A 17,006-nucleotide genomic window follows, 5' to 3' on the forward strand; every position below is an offset into this window, starting at 1 on the left:
CATTTGGGTAAATGCCCAAAAGTGGGATTGCTGGGTCATAGGGGAGCTCTATGTGGAGTCTTTTGAGAAACCTCCATACTACTTCCCAAAGTGGTTGAACAAGTTTACACTCCCACCAACAATGCAATAAGGTTCCCTTCTGTCCACATTCCCTTTTGTTGTTATTAGAGTTCTTGATTATAGCCATTCTAACTGGGGTGAGTGGGTAGTGAACTTTCTCTTTCAATTTCATTGAAGAGTTGGAGGAGTATTGGTGTGAGCTCTGCTTTGAAGGCCTTGTAGAATTCCGCTATAAATTCATCTGGTCCTGGGCTTTTCTTAGATGGGAGGTCTCTTATTGCTGTTTCTACTTGAATGCTTGATATGGGTCTGTTAAGATGATAATAGCTAGGCAAAAAACTACTAAGGAATAAAAAATATGAGACATATTTATAATGAAGTTTATCAACTGTACAGAAGGATTAAATTGTCTTGTATGTAGGAAACAAAGATGAAATTTAATATGATCTTGTCAAGTAAATATAAAATTTAAGACCAATATTACCTTTCTCTCTCATATGAACAGAGTATTTTTAGAAAATGAATAAAAAGCATGTAAAATGGAGACTTCCATCGATGGGATTTGAGATGGAGAAAGCAATAAGAAAGTGTGAAGACATATTAATATGATCAAAGTATTTTAAACACATGTTTATATGATTTCCACGATGTAGTGTAAGGATATATGATGTTCATCATTCTCTGATTTCTCCTCCTTGTTTATCATTCTACAACCAGCTACTCCAGTTTTGCTCTACTATCAAGGCACTTAATACAATTTAGATCTTGAAGGTGACAGATGCTATGTATCTGTTTACATGCTGGTAAAAATGTAATGCACAGTGATTATCTGCCCTGGATTCTACCGGACACTTATCATGTCAGATTTTATGAGCCTTAGCCTAGTAGTTTGAACTGCATGATTTCCCTCCCTTTCATCAGAATGATGGATGAACAAGGAGCTGGCAGGTTCCTGAATTGCATTATCTGGTTATCTCATTATAGCCTGAAGGGAAATAGCACCAGAGGCAAGCATCCCAAATGCAAAAAGTATAATTTCTCTGGAAATTTCCATGGTCAATTTCTAGACAGCATTTGGCAAGAAGCTCTTAAAATGTCTTGGGAATATGAATTATTACAGTTTTCAAAACCTTGCAATGATACTTAACTTAATATCCTCCTCTTTTCAGATCCATTTCTGCAGTAACAAGTAAAGAGCATTAACTCTTAGTGCTTAAAAATGCCTGATAGTATTTTAACTTATGTCAAAGTATTGCTTTGTTTCTTTCTTCTTATTCTGACTTCATGTAAACCTATAATTAATATTTTTCCTAATTAAGGTATTCAAACTCTTTACCATTGTTTTCTTTGTCTTTTATGTCAATCCTGGGGCTTGAACTCAGGGGCCTAGGTGACGTCCATGAGATTGTTCTCAAGACTACAGTTCTACTACTTGAGCCCAGCTCTGCTTCTGGAGTTTTTGGGGTGTTAGCTCGGAATAGAGAGTCTCATAGTCATGCCTGTTCAGCCTGGCTTCAAACCCAGATAGATCCTCCAGTCTCAGCCTTCTGAGTAGGTAAGTTTATAGCTCCCAGCATTTGTTTTTATGATTTATTCTATGCCCGACACTTTCGATGAACATCATTAACCTATGGTCACTTCCTTTGTAAAAGTGTAGAAAGTTCATTATGTCAAGTTTTCCAACTTATGTTGAGAGAATGAGTGTTGTTGTTTTCGAAAATATGCTTTGCAGTCCTCAGTGCTTTATTTTAGACTTCCCCACAGAAGAGTAACTGGAAAAGCAAGTATCAGAAGGAGAATCCTTCTTGAGAAAGACTGGATCGACCCAGATTCACACTCAGACTTGATAGTCAGAGAATGGCACAGACCATCTGCATTTGTTGAGAGTAAAGACTGTATAGATTATACACTACTTACATTTTATATAATTTCATTCCAAGGCACTTTTATGTGTAGTAAAGGATAATTTTGTAGCTATAAAATGCTTTAGCAGTTTTACTTTTCATTGGGCATAATTTTAAGCAAACTTTCAGTTAAGATCTGAAGCATTAAAGGTATTTTTAAATTGGATATGATTTTGATTGTGCTCCATTTCTAGGCTTCTATATATTCTTTCATATTCCCATTAAGGAACTAAACATTTTCTGCTTGAGAGCATCTACAAAAAGCAGTATTGATCAATTTTCAATTACCTCCATCTTCGTAATGAGTTTCATTTGTATCAATTGAGGTAAGATGAAATCACGTTACATTGTTATAAAGAGAAAATGTAAAATGCTGATGAAACTATACATTAAATATAGTAAAATATACTACCCACACCAAAATACATTTTAAAAAGACAAATAAGTAAAAAGTAAACAAATGCTGGCTTCAGATTACTTTTAAGAAATGCAATATAATAAATATTCTATTACTAGTATTTAAATTTTGTCTACAAATAGACTGTCATAAGTCATTAAATCATGGTGTGCTCTGCTTATCTTTTTCTCAATGTTTCACCTATGCATGAATATTTCACTGGTTGTGAAAGTTTTCAAGGGTTACAAAAATACAGGAGGAGAGTAACTGTGGAATCCACCAAATAAGAGAATGTCCTGTTTCACAAGACCACATAAATCCTTGTTATTTCCAAAATAGTTATAATATCTGGACATAATAGATGAGGAAAATTACAGACAGCTGTGGTTCAAGGTGCTCAGGTGATCAGTTTATTTTACTCTTTTATAATTCTGTCATGAGTTACCACTCTACAATAATATAGTTTAGATACTGTCTAATGTTTCAAATGTCATTATTGAAATATTCCTCTATAGAAATTTTCTCAACACAAAATTACACAAGAAAATATTATTTGTTCTCATTATAATAAAATCTGATCATTTGAGTGTCATATTCTCCCACTGAATTTATGCTTACAGGAAACTACACCACTTAGAATATATTCAAGAAATTTTCCTTCTCTTAGGACACAAAGACTTTACTGTGATTTAATCAGATTGAAGGTCTTCATACCTTATTTTTTCAAATTAAGTTTTAAGTAGATAACATTGTTAAAAGAAAGGCTGAAAAATATCTAATACTCCTAATGAACCTATTATAAATTTGTGCACAGTTATGTGCATAAGATGAGGCATAAGCAGAAATGACAATTTCTCCATCAGGCAAACATAAATGTTATCATTCTTTGCCTGTGAATATAAAGATAATATAATTTTGTCATTGAGATGATACAGAGGATAGTTATTAAACTCAAATTTATGTTTACTTTCAGATATCAGTGTATGCCCATCATAATTTATGGAAAACCAGACACATATTCCAGGATTCATACTTCTGGGACTTTCCGATGACAAGAACATACAAATGTTTTGCTTTGTGCTCTTCTTATTTTGTTTTGTTGCTCTGCTGGTTGGAAACATCCTGATACTTATTTCAATTTTCTGTAGCCCTCTTTCACAACAACCAATGTACTATTTCCTTTGCCATCTGTCTTTCATGGATATCTGCTACACGTCTAGCGTTACACCCAGATTGATTGATGGCCTCCTAGAAGGAACCAAAACCATTTCCTATGGTTATTGCATGCTACAGGTCTTCACCATGCACTTCTTTGGATGTATTGAGGTCTTTATAATTACAGCCATGGCCTTTGATCGGTATGTGGCCATCTGTAAACCCCTCCATTACATGCTCATCATGAACAGAACCAAATGCCATCTGCTGGTCTTTGCTGCCTGGGTTGGTGGGGCTGCCCATTCCTTCCCACAATTGTGTATGACCATCCGGTTGCATTTCTGTGACTCCGTTGAAATCGATCATTACTTTTGTGACATTTTTCCTTTGCTCAGAATTGCCTGTACTGATACATACATTACTGGGATCCTTGTGGTTGCCAATTCAGGAATTATCACATTAGTGACTTTTGTTGTTTTATCCATATCTTATGCAATTATACTATTCAATTTAAGACATCACTCTGCAGAAGGAAGACGCAAAGCCCTCTCTACCTGTGGCTCTCATATCACTGTGGTGATCTTATTTTTTGGTCCTGCAATCTCTTCCTACCTTAGACCTCCTGTCACTTTCCCTGAGGATAAAGTGACAGCACTATTTTACACAATCATTGCTCCTATGTTCAACCCTTTAATCTGTACCCTGAGAAATACAGAGATGAAAAGTGCCATGCGAAAAGTTTGGTGTTCTGCTCTATTCTCAAAGCAAGCCGAAGGCTAGTGAATAGGAAATTTATTAATTAGGTAGCTCATAGAAGAAGAATGAACAGTATGTGAGAAAAAATAGCTAGAAACTCCTTTCCCAACTTTCATATTTTACTCTCCTTAATGAACTATATGACAGAACAAAAATTAGTCACTTTAAAGATGCAGCTTGTTAAACTATAATATAACAATAAAATCTCTATTATGAAGTCAGTCTTGCTTAATGTCACCTGATTTCACAGTGAAAGAACATCAGGACTAGAAAAAAAAAGATTTGAAGGTCAGTCAATAGCGGAGAATACTGAAAACAGCAACATTACAACCACCATTTCAAATGTAAGTGAAATTCCCCTAAAATTGCCACTGAAATATAAAATATGGTTTCCTAACTCTCAATCCTAAAGTTAGTAAGTAAATGGACAGACACTCCAAGGTCCTCTGCTACAATGAACAAAAAATGGCAAAGAAAGGATTTTGTACATCCCACAAAGAAACCAACTAATTGCATTATGATAGTACAAAAACAGTGTGAAATCATTTGTTTTGGTCAATCATGGGGCTTGAACTGTTTGAACTCTAGGCCTGGGTGCTGTCCCTGAGCTTGTCAGCTCAAAAATAGCGTTCTACCACTTGAGCCACAGCTCCACTTCCAGTTTTCTGCTTGTTTATTGGAGATAAGAGTTGCACAGACTTTTGTGCCTAGGATGGCTTTGAACTGGGATTCTCAGATCTCAGCCTCCTGAGTTGCTAGCATTACAGGCCTGAGCCTGTAATCACAGCACCCAGCTGTGAAATCATTTCTAATTATCTCAGTCTGAAGCAACCAGGATGTCTTCCATTATTTGAAATAAAACAGTCCTTTGTATATACTAAATGGATTGCAATTTAATGTTAATTTAATTTAATGTAATTTAATGTCAGGAAAAATCATGGAAGACAATTGCATATATCTTCTCGTGTATTCATTGGATTGTTTGTATAAAAATCTCTATCTCCCATTAAATTTGGTTACCAATTCAAAATTATTCAAAAAATAGAATTTTCCCAATATGATGAACACAGAAGATAAGCCAATAATCCTACATTTATGAAAAGAAATATTTCTGAGAGATTTTCTAGTAAAACCAGAAGGTTTTATCCTCTGTGGGGTAAGGTCAAAATATGGATTTTTAGCCTATTGTGGTAGGACTGGGTAGTTTGGCAAGAGATAAACAGATCCTCAGTCAAAAACAAAATAAAATCAGCAAGGCTGGGAAAATAGCAGAAAAGATTACAGCATTAGCTTAGCATGTATGAGAATCCAGGATCAATTCCAAGTATCACAAAATGACAGAAAGAAAGACAGACAGACAGAAAGAAAGGAGGAAAGAAAGAATTGAGAGGAAGAAAGAGAAACCAAACAAAAAGCAAAAGAAGTAAAGAGAAAATTATTTTATTTTTACTTTTCAGGTGAAACTTGTTTCATCTTTATTTTTTCTTAATATATATGTTTATTGTAAAGATATTGTACAGAGATATTACAATTACATGAGCAAGGTTAATGAGTCCATTTTCTATTGAGCATGGTTACACTCTCATTTATTTTTCCCCTACCATCCCTTTCCTACCCACCTCTCCAACTCCTCCCTCCCCTCTCCCACCCCCCACCAGCAAAGTTGTAAAGTTAGTTTTCAACATAGTGTCTATTTCTTTCATCAAAATTGATTTTAATGTAATACATTATTTAAACAGAATTGAGGAAAAATCAACATAGTGTCTTGTACATCTCATTGTTACAATGAGCTATTCTGTATCCTTATTTCAGAATTTTGTTATTTCCCTCCTCCCCCCCCCAAAATTAGAAAAATGTGTATACAAAATACAGGATACCAGAATCAAATACATTACAACAGGGGTTGTACCATCGGGGAAGAACATAAAAAGAAACAAACAAAATCACATAGTACATTATAAGTACGTTAAAAAAACAGCAATAAATATAAAATCTCTTGTGTCTCTATCTTGGGGTTCATTTCACTTAACATCAGGTTTTATGGTCATATGTACATAGCTTTTGACCTCTTCTGCTTGTCATAGACATATACTAGTTATTGCAGATAAGGGAAGCCATGGAACCTATGTTTCTTTGAGTCTGGCTTACTTTATTTAATATAATTTTTCCAAGTCTTTCTATTTCGTGACAAATGGGGCAATGTCATTCTTTCTGATGGAGGCATATTTTTCTCTTGTGTATGTGTGTGTGTGTGTGTGTGTGTGTGTGTGCGCGCGCGTGCACACGTGCGCAAGCCACATTTTCTTGATCCATTCATCTATGAAGGGCATCTGGGTTGGTTCCATATCTTAGCTATGGTGAATAATGCTGCAATAAACATAGTTGTGCTGGTAGCTTTAGTATGGCCTTGTTTGTGATCATTTTGGTAAATGCCTAAAAGTGGGATTTCTGGGTCATAGGAAAGTTCTATGTGTAGTCTATTGGGCAACCTCCACACTGCTTTCCAAATTGGTCGAACAAGTTTACAAGGGTTCCCTTCTGGCCCCATCCCCTCCAGCATTAGTTGTTACTAGAGTTCTTGATTATAGCCATTTTAACTGGGATGAGGTGGAATCTCCATGTTGTTTTGTTTTGCATTTCTTTTATGGCCAGGATAGATCAGCATTTCTTCTTGTGTCTATTGGCCATTCTCATTTCCTCTTCAAAGAAGTCTCTCTTTAAATTGTTAGCCCACTTATTAAGCGGGTGGTTGTTTCTTTAAAGATTTTTTGTTAGGTGATTTAATTTTTTGTGTTCTAAGTATATTTTAGATATGAGACCCTTGTCCATTGTATGGCTAGTGAAGATCTTCTGCCAATCCATATACTTTCTATTGTTCTTGCTAGCTATGTCCTTTGCCATACAGAAGCTCTGCAGTTTCATGCAATCCCATTTGTGCAACAAAGAAAGAGAAAATTATTTAACTCATCTTAAATTTAGGAAGTTATGCAAATTAGAATGGATACTATCTAAATCAGTATGGAAGTTCCCTTAACAACTAAAAATGGAAATATATGATCCACCTATACCACTTCTGAGTATATATCAAATGAATGAATGAATGAATGAATAAAACCCACACATTTATATAGATATTACTTGTATACCATATTCACTGTGGCATTATTTATTATAGCTACATTGTGAAACCAGCCTAGATCAAACCAATAAAGGAGTGGATAAAGAAAATATGGTATGTGTAAACAATGGTGTTTTTCTTAGCCATGAAGGAGGATAGAGTTAGAACTGGCAATGTGGCTCAAGTGGTAAAGTTTCAGCATAACAATTATGAGTCCCTCAGTTCAACAAGAAATGTACTCACAACATCATTTGTATAACTGTAACCTCTCTGTACATCACCTTGATAATGAGAACTATGGGCTGGAAAGGTATAGGGAATGGGGACATATGAATGAGCTTTGGGAGAATACATATGATCAATTAGCCCATCAGTGTATGGATATAGAGGAGTGAATGCCATTAGTATGTGCAATCAATATTTGTGAAGTACAATTTTTCTCAGTGTTAACACCACATATCATCATTCCCACTTCTAAGTACTGATTTTCTTCAGGGCTCTCTTGTTAATAAAATTAACTATGCAATGATGCCACACTGGACATGAACAAGATGATAGCCTAGGGCTCATCACATATGCTCTTCAGAAATGTCAATTTAAGTATGGCCTTATTCACAAAACCTTTCACACAAGTGTTATTTGTGCCAGATAACATCTGACAGTACATGAGTGTCACACAGGAAAAAACAAGATGTAGTGACAGATGTGGGAAGGATGATGGTCCTTATATCTCTCTTCTGCAACTGACTACTTCTATAATACAGGTTCTAAAATATTGTTATTATTTTTAAAATAATGTGAAGATTAAGCTCACCTACTTGAAAATATAAAATATTCTCAATGTTTGTGAGAACATACATGTAGCATACTCTCTTCATTGATGTATTCTTGGGTGAAAATACATGTCAGTAACAAAACGTGACATGATGATGATTTCTATGAACATGAAAGTTCAGGAATCTGTTTCATGACTTTTGTTTTTCAAGTCATCTAGTCACATACCAAAATATAGGACTGTAGGGCCATGTGGTAATTCTCTTTTAATGTTTGAAAATCCAGCTTAAAATCTTCCATAACAGTTTTGCTAAATTATACTATATCAATAGGGTACATGATTTTCTTCCCTTCACGTTTTCAACCCCATCGTTATCCTTTATCTTTATGACAGTAGTTATGACAGAAATGAGAAAATATCACATTATAATTTTGATCTTTATAATTCCACCAATTAGAGACATTGAGAATTTGTCTATCACCTATATTTGTTGTCAAAGGAAAGTCCTCTTATTTATCTATTTATTTATTAATTCATTCATTCAATCAATCATTCAGTCATTCACTTATTTATTCATTTATTACCAATTCTATGGCTTGAGTTCAGGGTTTGAGCACTGTCCTTAATCTTGTTTTGCTTATCCTACCACTTGACCCACAGCTCCACTCTGTGCTTTTTTAAAAGTAGTTTATTAGTGATAAGAATTTCATGGACTTTCAAGCCTGGCTTGTCTTTGAACCACAATCCTTGAATCTTAGCCTCCTGAGTGGCTAGTATTACAGGAGAGAGTCACCAGTGCCTGCCCCATTTCCTATTTTTTTAATAACATTGCTTGGTTTACTATTTTTTTAACCTATAAAGCTATATAATTTAGAATAGCTACACCTTTACCAGTACTTTAAAAAAAGTACTAATATCCAAAATGAATAAATAGCTCCAAAAATTAAACACATACTAACAGAGATTGTGATTAAGAAAGGTGAAAAAGAGTTGAAAATACATTTATGTAAAGATAAAGTAGAAAAGGGCTTAATAAATACATGAGGAAAATGCAATCCTTTACCACAAATCAATGAAAACAAACCATCAATGAACTTGCATCTTGCCCCAATCAGAATGACTATTATCAAGCAAACAAACAACAATCAATGCTAGGAAAATGAAAGATCAGAGACCCTCATATTCTATCGGTGTGAATACAAATTAGTGAAGACATTGAAGAGAACAGATTTACCTCATGACCTTGTTTTACCACTCCTGAAAAAAAATAAGTTGGTATTATTTGAAGTACTTTGACACCCACATAAAAAGTAGTATTGTTTATAAGAGCCAAAGTATAGAATCAGCCTGGGTACACAATTACCAAACAATGAAAAAAGGAGAGGGGAGCATATGTGTAATGATTATTATCAGCTGTACAGAAGGATTAAATAGTTCCATATGTAGGAAACATTTGCTGTGACCTTGTCAAGTAAATATACAACTTGACAAAGACAAATATTACCTTTCTCTCTCATATGCAGAATATAGCCTTTAGAAAATGAATTAAAGGAGTGAAAAACAGGGACTTCCATAGATGGCATTACCAGTGAGCTGGAGAAAACAATAAGAAAGTGTGAAGACATCTTAATATGATCCAAGTACTTTATACACATGTTGTATATATAATTTCAACTATGCAGTGTAAGGGTATATGATGTTCAACATTCTGTGTTTCTTCTCCTTGTTTATCATTCTGCAACCATCAACTCCAGGTTTGCTCTGCTATCAAGACACTTGGTACAATTTATTTAGATCTTGGAGGTGATAGATGCTAAGTATCTGTCTACATGCTTGTTGAAAAGTAATACACAGCTAATATGTACCTTTGATTCTCTTGGACATTTACCATATCAGATTTATAAGTCTAGTAGTTTTAAAGTGCATTATTTCCTTCTCTTTTTTTCAGAATTACGGAAGAACAAGGAGCAGGCAGTTTCCTGAATTGCATTGTCTGGTTATCTCAATAGAACCTGAAGAGTAACTGTTCCAGAAGCAGGCAAACCCAAATGAGAAGGTATAGTTTCTCAGAGACTATTGGGGAAGTTTCCACTGTCAGTGTCAAGGCAGCATTTGGCCAGAGTTTCTTAAAAATGCCTTGGGAATATGAATCGTTGCAGCTTTCCAAACCTTGCAATGATACTTAAGTAGGTAGCCTCCCCTCTTCAGTACCATTTCTACAGTAAGAAGCAAAAAGCATCAATTGCTAAGGCTTAAAATGTCTGCTACTATTTTTTTTTATGTATTTCAAAATACTGGTTTGTTTCTCCTTATTCTGACTTTATGTAAAGTTATACTTAATAGTTTTTTCCCAATTAAGGTATGCAAACTCTTCATCATATTTTCTTGTTTTATTTTTGTTTTGTGTCAAATCTGGGGTTCAACTCAGGGGCCTGGGTGATGTCCATGAATTTTTTTTCCTCAAGACTACAGTTCTACTACTTGAGCTCTGCTCTGCTTCTGGCTTTTTGGTGGTTAATTGGAGAAGAGTCTCACAATCATTCCTGCTCAGCCTGGCTTCAAACCCAGATAGATCCTCCAGTCTCAATCTTCTTAGTAGCTAAGAATACAGTCCCCAAGTTTTGTTTTTATGATTTATTCAATGCCTGACACTTTTAGTGAACATCATTAACTGATGGTCACTTCCTATGAAAAACTATGGATAGTTTGACATGTCAAAATTTCCAATATATTTGGAGAGAATTACTTCAGTTGTTTTTGAAAATCTGATTTGCAACCCTCAGTGCTTTATTTTACATTTCCCTATGGAAGTATAAGAGGAAAGGCAAGTATCAGAGGAAGGATTCTTCCTGACAAAGCCTGGATGTATCTAGTTCCTCACTCAGGCCTGATAGAAAATGACATGGACCATCTGCATTTGTGGAGAGTCACAAAGCAGGTTGATTATACTCGACTTCTATATGATACAATTTCATTCTAAGGCATTTTTATGTGGAGAAAGGAATCATTTTGATGCTATAAAATGCTGTAGCACTTACTTTTCTTTGGACATAATTTTAAGCAGGATTTCATTTAATAACTGAAGCATAAAGGTGTTTTTAAATTGGATATGATTTTCATTGTGTCCCATTGCCAGCCTTCTGTACATTCCTTCATATTCCCATCAAGGAACTGAACACTTTCTGCTTGAGAGCATCTGCATAAGGAAGAATAGATCAATTTTCAATTACCTTCATCATTGTAATAAGTTTCACCTGAATCAACAAAGGTAAGATGAAATCATGTCACATTCTGTTAAAATAAGGAAATGTAAAATATGGATGAAAATATACATTAAATACACTAAATACATAAAATATATGGTTACATTTTAAAAAGGCGAACAAGTAAAAAGTAAACAAATGCCAGCTAAAGATTACATTTAATGGTGTTGTTTTTATTTGTTTATTTATTTATATTTTTTGTCTGTTAGCCTGGGCACTGTCCCTCAGCTCAAGGCTCAAGGCTAGTGTTCTAGCACTTGAGCCATAGCACCACTTCTGGATTTTTCTGCTTAAGTGGTGCTGAAGAATTGAACCCAGGGCCTCATGCATGCAAGGCAAGCACTCTACCACTGAGCCATCTTCCCAGCCCAATGGTGGTGTTTTTAATGTATGTTCTTCCCGCATGGTATAACCCTTTTTGTCACTATATTTGATTCTGGTGCCCTGCATCCTGTATATACATTTTCTAATTTTGGGAGAAGAAGGGACATAACAAAATAAGAAATAAGGATACAGGTTCACCCATTTTAACAATGAGACATATGAGATACTGTGTTGAAAATGAACTTTACAGCTTGAGGAGGGGGTGGTTGAGGGGGGGAGGGAAGAGATGGTAGGGTAAAAATAAAGGAGGAGGTAACAATGCTAGATAGGAAATGTACTTATTATCTTACTTGTGTAACTGTAACCCCTCTGTACAGTATCTTCTCAATAAAAAAATTTAAAAATGAAGTAGTCTACAAATAAAATGTTAGTCACTAGATTTTTAAACTTTACTAATAATAGACTGTCACATGTCATTTAAATCATTGTGTGCTCATGCTTGTATATTTCTTCCACTGGTTCACTTGGTCGTGATGATTTCACCTGTTGTTAAACTCTTCAAAGGTCACAAAAATATAGTAGAATAAGTCTAGAATCCACCAAATAGTAGAATGTCCTGTTTCACAAGACCACATAATTTCTTGTCTTTCCAAAATATTTACACTATCTGAAAGTAACAGATGAGGAAAATTCCAGAGCTGACGCAAGGCTCTCAGGTGATTAGTTTATTTTACTCTTTCCTGTTTCTCTTTATCTGAGTTACCACTGTACTAAAATCTGGTTTAGCAATTGTCTAATGTTTCAAATGTTACCACATTCTTCTATAAAATTTCCCAACACCAAATTAACAAGAAAATATTTTTTGTTTTCATTAGAATAAAATCTCTTCACTTGAGTTTCGATATCCCCACTAAATTCACAGTAACAGGAAAACTACATCACTTAGAATCTATTTGAGACGGGGCTGGGGGTTTAGCCCAGCAGAAGGGCGCCCGCCTGGCATGCGCAAAGCCCTGGGTTCGGTTCTCAGCCCTGGAAAAAAAAAAGAATATACTTGAGACATTTTTCTTGTCTTAGGAGACCCAGTCATTACTGTGATTTAATCATATCCAAGGTCCCAATATTTCCTTTATTCTTCAAATTAAGATGAAAGTATGTTACATTATTAAAGACTGAATAAATACCTAATAGTCACAATTAAAATATAATAAATGTGTACAAATTATTTGTATGAGATATAATCAGAAATGGCAATGTCTCCATCGGTCAAACATAATTGTTATCATTCCATAGCTGTTAATTTAAACTTAACAAAGTTTTGTTATCATGATGTTCCAGTAGGCAATTTGAAAACTCAAATTTACTTTTGCTTTCAGTACAAGTGTATACCCAACATAATTACATGGAAAACCAGAGAAACATTTCAGGATTCATCCTTCTGGGACTTTCTGATAACAAGAACATACAAATGTTTTGCTTTGGGCTCTTCTCATTTTGTTTTGTTGCTCTGCTGGTTGGAAACATCCTGATACTTATTTCAATTTTCTGTAGCCCTCTTTCACAACAACCAATGTACTATTTCCTTTGCCATCTGTCTTTCATGGATATCTGCTACACGTCTAGCGTTACACCCAGATTGATTGATGGCCTCCTAGAAGGAACCAAAACCATTTCCTATGGTTATTGCATGCTACAGGTCTTCACCATGCACTTCTTTGGATGTATTGAGGTCTTTATAATTACAGCCATGGCCTTTGATCGGTATGTGGCCATCTGTAAACCCCTCCATTACATGCTCATCATGAACAGGACAAACTGCCATCTGCTGGTCTTTGCTGCCTGGGTTGGTGGGGCTGCCCATTCCTTCCCACAATTGTGTATGACCATCCGGTTGCCTTTTTGTGACTCCATTGAAATCGATCACTACTTTTGTGACATTTTTCCTTTGCTCAGAATTGCCTGTACTGATACATACATTACTGGGATCCTTGTGGTTGCCAATTCAGGAATTATTGCGTTGGTGACTTTCATTGTTTTATTTATATCTTATGCTATTATTCTATTCCATTTAAGAAATCACTCTGCAGAAGGAAGACGCAAAGCCCTCTCTACCTGTGGCTCTCATATCACTGTGGTGATCTTATTTTTTGGTCCTGCAATCTCTTCCTACCTTAGACCTCCTGTCACTTTCCCTGAGGATAAAGTGATGGCGCTATTTTACACAATCATTGCTCCTATGTTCAACCCTTTAATCTACACCCTGAGAAATGCGGAGATGAAAAATGCCATGCGAAAAGTTTGGTGTCATGCTCTTTTGTCAATGGAAGCCTAAGGCAAATTAGTAGAAATTAATTAATTAAGCAGCTAAGTTAAGAAAAAGAATGAACACTAGGAGAGAAATAATAGCTAGAAACCCTTTACCCAACTTTCACATTTTACTCCCTTTAATGAAATCAGGGACGCACACAAATTAGTCACTTTAAAGACACAAGTTATGAACCAATACTATATTAATAAGAATATCTCCGTTTTTTAGGTTATTTAAGTGCTGAGTAGCATTCTTTTATGACAAGTACATCTGAGCCAAAGTGTATAATAAAAGTTTGCTTTGCAAGTCTGAAGTAAGGCATATTACAAAATATTTAAATGAGAGTTTTATTTAAAGCTCTTGGCTTGTAAATGATCAAAGAGCACACATATCTTGCGTTAGAAAAGAAAAACTGAAATTCATAATGAAAATACTGTTATAATATTTTAATTTGCATCATTAAGGGAATTCAGAAGTCATTTGTGCAACAGGAAAGCCACACTATCATCTGTTGTGAAGTCAATCTTGCATAAACTCTCCCTGATTTAAGAGTGAAAGAACACAAAAGACTAGAAAAAAGCATTGAAGTTCAGTCAACACCTGAAGATACTGAAAACGCCAACATTACAGCTACCATTTCAAATTTAAGTGCAATTCCCCGAAAATTACCACTAAAATATAATGTGTTTTCCTAACTCTCATTCCTAAAGTTAGAAAGGAAATGAATAAAGGGTCTGAGATCCTCTGCTACAATGAACAATAAAATAGCAAAAAGAGAATTTTATACACTCTAATGACTGCCATGTCATCAACCAACTAACTGCATTATGATAGTACAAAGAAATGGTGAAATCATTTTTGGTTGTCTTATTCTGAAGCAACCAGGATATCTTCCATTATTTAAAAGAAAATATCCTTTTATATTTAATCGGTAGATTGCAATTAAATATTAATAGGAAGTAATGAAAAAATCATGGAAGACAATATATATATATATATATATATTCCTTACTGAAAGAAACCATTATGGAAGTGTCTTTGTTGGATTGTTTGTATAAAAATCTCTCATTAAATTTTGTTGTAAATTCAAAATTGCTCTAAAAATAAAATTCTCCCATCATGATGCACAAAGAAGATACATAAACAAGCCTACAATTATAAAATGAGATATATCTGATAGGTTTTCTAGAAAACATCACTGAATGTGTTTATGTATGTGGTGAAATCTCAAAATGTGAATTTTTAGCCATCTATAGTAGTAAGGGATATCCTGTAAGGGATAAACTGATCTTGACTCAAAAATGAAACAAAATCAGCAGGCTGTGGTAATAGCAAAAAGGAAAAGCATCACCCTAGTAGGTATGATAGTGTGGGTTCAATTCCAAGTGTCACACAAAGAAAGAATACAAGGAAAGAAAGAAACAGAAAAAGAAAAATGAGAGAAGAAAAAAAGAGGGGGGAGAAAGAGGAAGGAATAAAAAGAAGGAAGGAAAGAAGGAGGAAGGAAGGAGGAGAGGAAAGAGGAAGGAAAGAAGGAAGAAAGGAAAAAGCAAGTAGAAAGAGATGAATGAAGGAAGAAGGAAGAAAAACAAAATTTAAGACAGCCACTATCTAAATCAATATTGAAGTTCCTCTAACAAATAGCAATATAAGTCTAGTCATACCAGTTCTGAGAATATACGAAATTAAGGAATATATAAATACCTAAGATTTGTATAGTGAATATTTGTACATCCATGCTCACCATGATATTATTCATTATGGCTACATTGTGAAACCAGCCTAGATCAAATCAGTAGAGGAGCAGATAAAGAAAATATGGAGTGTATAAACAATGGAGTTTTTCTTAGTCATGAAGGAGGACCAAGTTAGGACTGGCAGTATGGCTCCAGCATAAAAATCATGAGTCTCTTATTTCAAACCCCAGTAAAACAAACAAAAAACACACAAGTAAAAACTAATTTGTTTGCTAGAAAATGGATAAAATTTGAGACAGAGGTGGCCTAACGTGGTATTGGCATAAAAGCAGACACAAAGTTTAGAAAGAAATGTATACTTCCATACACAATTGATTCTCAGCACAGGTACAAGAAAACATAGCTTGGAGGAAGAAGAACATATTAGCAGGTCCAAACTACAAATACGACATAGGTCAAATGTAATCTTTATATAGAAAATCTAAACTACAAAATACAAAGAACAACTATATTGTGAAAGGAGGGGTCTTGTCAAAGGGAGGATGATGTGAAGGGGATAGAACTGAAGTAATACATCTGCGTGTGCACACACACACACACACACACACACACACACACACAAACACAGCACAATAAACCAAACTAAATGATTTGAAAAGAATGAGAAGAGGGAATGTGAAGACAGGCTAACAGGCTGAATATGATCAGACTACACTATTTACATTTACATAAACATCACAGTGATGAGCCGCAGTACCTTGAATTTATGTCAGTAAGAATCATAATATATGATTTTGAGAAAGATTATTATTATTTTAGTTTTTTGTCCGTTGTGTGGCTTGAACACTGGGCCTGGGCACTGTCCCTGAGTTCTTCAGGTCAAGGTGAATTATGCTCCACCACTTGAGCTGCAGCGTCACTTCAGGTTATCTGGTGGTTAATTGAAGATAAGAGTCTCGCAGACTATCCTGCCAGAGCTGGCTTTGAACTGCAATCCTCAGATCTCAGCCTCCTGAGTAGTGAGGATTACAGGCATGAGCCACTGGAACCTGGTGAGAAAGATTATTTTTGAAAAGTAGAAAATAAATCATTCTATTATATGGCTTGTTTATCCTACTTCTGGATATACATCCAAAGGAAATAAAGTTACCATACAAGATGATACACACATGCCCCTATTTACCATGGTACTATCTGCAATATCTAAGACAGTAAACAAGCCTAGTTGCTTATGAGCAGATTTCTTGAA

At 35.0% G+C, this 17,006-nt stretch overlaps 2 protein-coding genes across 2 annotated transcripts; both read left to right on the top strand.

Moving 5' to 3' along the window:
* Positions 1–3,360: 3,360 nt before the first annotated feature.
* On the top strand, positions 3,361–4,296 carry LOC106001419 (olfactory receptor 4P4-like). The gene has a single exon (XM_013036513.1). The coding sequence runs from the start codon at positions 3,361–3,363 to the stop codon at positions 4,294–4,296; it is 936 nt and encodes a 311-aa protein (XP_012891967.1).
* An 8,858-nt stretch (positions 4,297–13,154) lies between these two features.
* LOC106001420 (olfactory receptor 4P4-like) lies at positions 13,155–14,593 on the top strand. Its single transcript, XM_013036514.1, has 2 exons — positions 13,155–14,060; positions 14,534–14,593. The coding sequence occupies exons 1-2, from the start codon at positions 13,155–13,157 to the stop codon at positions 14,591–14,593; spliced, it is 966 nt and encodes a 321-aa protein (XP_012891968.1).
* Positions 14,594–17,006: the final 2,413 nt, after the last annotated feature.

Source organism: Dipodomys ordii, unplaced genomic scaffold (assembly GCF_000151885.1).
Source record: "Dipodomys ordii isolate 6190 unplaced genomic scaffold, Dord_2.0 Scaffold298, whole genome shotgun sequence".
Lineage (NCBI taxonomy): Eukaryota > Metazoa > Chordata > Mammalia > Rodentia > Heteromyidae > Dipodomys > Dipodomys ordii.

Bases quoted from the DNA above. Each gene is read 5' to 3' on its own strand.
- LOC106001419 (XM_013036513.1), top strand. From the start codon at position 3,361: ATGGAAAACCAGACACATATTCCAGGATTCATACTTCTGGGACTTTCC.
- LOC106001420 (XM_013036514.1), top strand. From the start codon at position 13,155: ATGGAAAACCAGAGAAACATTTCAGGATTCATCCTTCTGGGACTTTCT. The intron at 14,061-14,533 runs GCTCTTTTGTCA...AAGGGAATTCAG, and splicing joins TGCGAAAAGTTTGGTGTCAT to AAGTCATTTGTGCAACAGGA.